The sequence below is a fragment of the Cyprinodon variegatus genome, unplaced genomic scaffold (assembly GCF_000732505.1).
Source record: "Cyprinodon variegatus isolate N-32 unplaced genomic scaffold, C_variegatus-1.0 Scaffold1521, whole genome shotgun sequence".
NCBI lineage: Eukaryota > Metazoa > Chordata > Actinopteri > Cyprinodontiformes > Cyprinodontidae > Cyprinodon > Cyprinodon variegatus.
This window is the reverse complement of record NW_015151974.1, coordinates 1-4,338: the sequence shown is the minus strand read 5'-3', so window position 1 is coordinate 4,338 and position 4,338 is coordinate 1. Positions and strand designations below refer to the sequence as shown.

Sequence of the window (4,338 nt, the reverse complement as noted above, 5' to 3'; positions counted from 1 at the left end):
CACCAATTTGGTGCTACTTGATCCCAAGGGAATTTCCCATTGGGACCCTTCTAGCACTAAGTTGCTAACTGGTTAGCAAGATGCTTCCCACAAACCGGCCACAATAAAACTTGCATGCAAACCTTCTGCCACAATAATCACGCCCCCTTAATAAATGACCAATCACATTCACTTAATTCACTCGTGTAAAATCGTGCAGCACTCAGGAGAATAGGGGGCAATGCTAGCGGGATGTGTAAATGGTTGCAAAAACCAAGCTCAGCAGGGTAAACTACTCCAAGCTCGGTCCGAACTCAGCATGGATCGGTTTCAGAGGGGTAGTGTTGATGTGGCACAAGTCCGGGAAATGCTGTATGAATCTCAAGTAGTAGAGGTCACTCAGCAGGACAATACAGAAGGAGCTAAAGCCATCAGTTGCCATCAAGCAAACATGAAATTTTTTTAATACTGATCTGGAACCGGCGAGGTACTGGGAACTGATTACTGACCTGGAAGAAATTCTGAGCATAAATGTGCAGCGCTAGGGGCTTTAGTACAACCTATCCCTTCATTATTGGCAGTCATACTGTTAAAAAGAGGTTGATCAATTTAGCTTTAGTCTGACAGAAGACAAGCAGGTTCTAATCTAGAATTTACAGCCAAACCCCAAATTCCTCATTAATGATGCCAAAGTTGCTGCTGTTGTTTTTTTCTGAAAGCCAGCGATCATTGCATCTTTCTGATGTTTAAAGGTTTGATGACATGATACTGATTTCATGTAAGTTTGCATTAAAATCACGCAGCAGAACATAACTTAGGAGAGTTTTTAGGAATCGCATGGGCTTATTTTAAAACTGATATCCTACATTCAGTAGCACCACAGCAGAACTCTGATTTACAGCTGGTAAAAACCCACAGCATGCTACAATGGAGATGGATTGATGATTGTTCCAGAACATCTAGCCTGGAATTGGTTTGTGTGGTTAAGCTATCAGCCAGTTCAAGCTCAGGAGAGGGAAGTGATGCTGCGGGACATGGAGGCATCACAGGTTTCAGGTCAGAACCATCCAGAGCAAACCTCCAGCCCACAGAGTCTGACTCTGAGGGTGATGCTAATGTGACAGCAGCAACACCGCTAGAAAACACACGGCAGGGAAACACAGCTGCTACACCTCTGGTACAGATAATAGAACCAGTTTTTAGTTTGTAAATATAAATTAGTATATAATACTTTAAATGAACATGATTTTCAAATAAATCCTCCGCCGATGTTATGAGAAATCATCTACCATAAGGTATAGCTAGCAACTTCACCCTTCTCTCAGAGCCACGGCTGTCAGATCTGTATGTTTCCAGCACAACAATAAAGAGAACCCCTCACCTCAATAAAAAAATAAAAAACATGATAAATTCCTCTGAATCTTCTGTTAAAACCTATGGAACATCCAATACAGAAGGCAGAGCCACATTATAACCTTGAAGTTAGCCTATGGTTGTGCTACGGAAGCTAATAACAGTTAGCTTTGGTTCATCATCTGGAACAGCAGCAATCTACCACTTAAGCTCCACATCAGTCTCCAATTCTTTTCTGAATATTTTTTTAATTTCTTACTACAATTAGGCGGTGTCTGGCTCAAACACCGCCTAATGGTCTCCCTCTCTCCACCTTAGGTACTGCTGCTGACAGCGGCTGATTTTAATTTTTTCTAAACTGTTATGATCTGCCGGTCTGGTATTTTTGGTTCTGTTTAGTTCACTTTCTGTGTTTACTGTTAAAAAATATATATTTTTTTAATGACTTCTTGGATTTACTGTTCCTGTTTGGTTTTTTTTCAGTTACCTTATATTCAGCATTCTTTAGGCCATTTCTCAATTCACAGGAATGCGAGTACAGACTCGTGTCCTCGCCAGGTATGTTCTTGAGAGGAAAATATGAAAGTGTGGACTCAGAAAGAACGGGAGCACGCAGCATAAATATGGGTCAACTGGAACAGATGCGTACTCGTGACGTCACCAAATACTCGGCTGCTCTGAAACTGCATTTCACCTCCTGATAGTCTCTTCCTTTTTATAAGAAAGGACAGGATAGGAAATTGTCGGTCTTGCGTTTTGGTGAATTGGAACAGTACTAGCACTGAAGCTGATGAAGTTTCACAAGCACATGAGAACACACAAGTACACATATTGAGTAATGGCCCTAGTTTTATTTTTCCATTCATTGTTTGCAGCTTTAGTTTATGTTTCACAGTTACTCCGTTGCCCCCCATATATATATATATATATATATATATATATATATATATATATATATATTTGTCTTTTCTGGATGGTCTTTATTATTTTATGTCTTCATCAGTTCCTGCTGTCACACACCTCCTCTTAACTCTGTTCTGGTTCCTGTGTTCCTCGGCTGTTTAGTTTTGGACTTTTACATTGGCTGCAATAGATCTGCAAGAACTCATCTCTGCCACTGCACCTTGGGTCCAGCTACAAACTCCTCCATTTACTGACATGAACAACCAAGCAAATCTTTCAGTGTGGAAATAAAATAAAAAAACACATCCTTCACCAAATGTTCCAAGCACAGCAGAGACACCATGGAGTGCTCCAACATATCTCAATCTCATTTGACCTTCACCCACTTAGAAAGGGTTCCTTAGAAAACGTAAATATTCTGATACCATCCTTATGAGGGTTGAAGCAAAACGCTGCACCACAAAGTGATAGCTGTATCTGAATCCATTAAAACTTCAGCAGCTATCCATAACTAATCCACTGTTCCTGCATACGTCACTCCTACTTTCTCCTAAGCAGCACCAGAGTGCTCTGAATGGCAGAGGTTGTGTTTGATTAAAATGGTTTTATTCGGGCATCCTTAAAATTATTACATCAATCATATGTATTAAAGTTTTGGACCAGAAAAAATACTAGAAAATGTCAATATCGTGTCATTAACACTAAATATTAGTGAAGGCATGGTTTTTGTGACGGTTCTTGTCCCGGATTACAGGCAGTTGAAATGGATGAGCATGTGCATCTCTGAGCTTGTCCAGTAGTGAGCTGAGTTTTTGCATAAGTAGTAACATAAATACTAGATTCATCCACATGAAAAAAAGACTGTCATGTATGTCTTATCATTGGCTATATAGATCGTGCTTGTTAATTAATAAAAATGAACTCTCTGATATTTTTTGTCCCCTATTTCCCAGCGAACAGATTCTGGCTCTTCAGGGAGGCAAACCTTGAACCAGGCTACCCTCAGGAGCTGGTTGATTATGGGCGAGATATTCCATATGATCGGATAGATACAGCCATCTGGTGGGAACCGTCTGGCTACACTTACTTTTTCCAAGGAGACAGGTAACGTCTGCAGCCTATGAGCAATGTCAATATAAAATGTATCCCCTTCCTTGGTAGGGAGATCATGTTTCCAACTGATCTTGACAATCTTCTGGTTCTTCCTTTAGTGCCACCATGACCAGTTTGAGATAACTGCATCTCAGCTTACATTGATACGTATAGTGTTCATTATGAGCTGATTGAATACTAAATGCGACCAGTATCAACTCTAGTCCGTCCTTGTTAAGACAGTTGATTAGCAAAAGAAAAAATGAAAAAGAAATGGTCTTTTTCCCGCTATGTTCAGATACTGGCGCTTCGATGAGACGTCACGGTCTGCTGACAGGGGCTACCCAAAGTCAATCGATATCTGGGATTCTTCAGTGCCTGCTTCTCCCAAGGGGGCCTTCCTGACTGATGATGGGGGTGAGCTGAGAGAGCATGAGAGGATTTTGCTGAATGGTTTTGTATTGGTGTAACCTTAAATTTTCCTTCTTGATGTTCTTTCCCTGTGTTGACAGGAGACAGGATTAATTTAATGTTGTCTATTTGTATGAAACTGAATATACAAAGGGTCAGGTCTGAGGCTCATCACTATGGGAACAGCACCTTATGAGGAATAGCATTTTGTACTAACAACTCGCTAGCGGACAAATTCCACTGTTTATTGAAACTAACATAGTTAATAATTTCCTCATTATATCCTTTACTACTCATTAACATCCCGGTTCATCTAAATACATCTTACAATCACATAAAATGATGATACCTCACATGTTATCAGTATCAACCTTAAGCCAGACATACAGTGGGTGACGGTTGGAAATGGACACTTCACTCACGCTCCCCGTGTTTCTGGCATGTAATATTCCCAGGGCCAAGAGATACATGTCATTTGCTATCAGAAATACATTGATTTAAGTTGAAATGCAAATAAAAAACATTTTCTATGAGACATTTTCCTGACTTTATGTTTCACTATTATATTATGGGCTACTATATAAATCTTTTTTTTAAGCA

General features: G+C 40.0%; 1 protein-coding gene across 1 annotated transcript in view; it reads left to right on the top strand.

Moving 5' to 3' along the window:
* The window catches only part of mmp15 (matrix metallopeptidase 15), a 60,957-nt gene extending 57,145 nt beyond the window's left edge, over positions 1-3,812 (top strand). The window contains exons 8-9 of the mRNA XM_015403561.1: positions 3,189-3,339; positions 3,626-3,812. Of these exons, the coding sequence (XP_015259047.1) occupies positions 3,189-3,339; positions 3,626-3,797 (323 nt within the window). The 3' untranslated portion in view covers positions 3,798-3,812. The remainder of the gene's footprint in view (positions 1-3,188; positions 3,340-3,625) is intronic.
* The last annotated feature ends 526 nt before the right edge of the window (positions 3,813-4,338 follow it).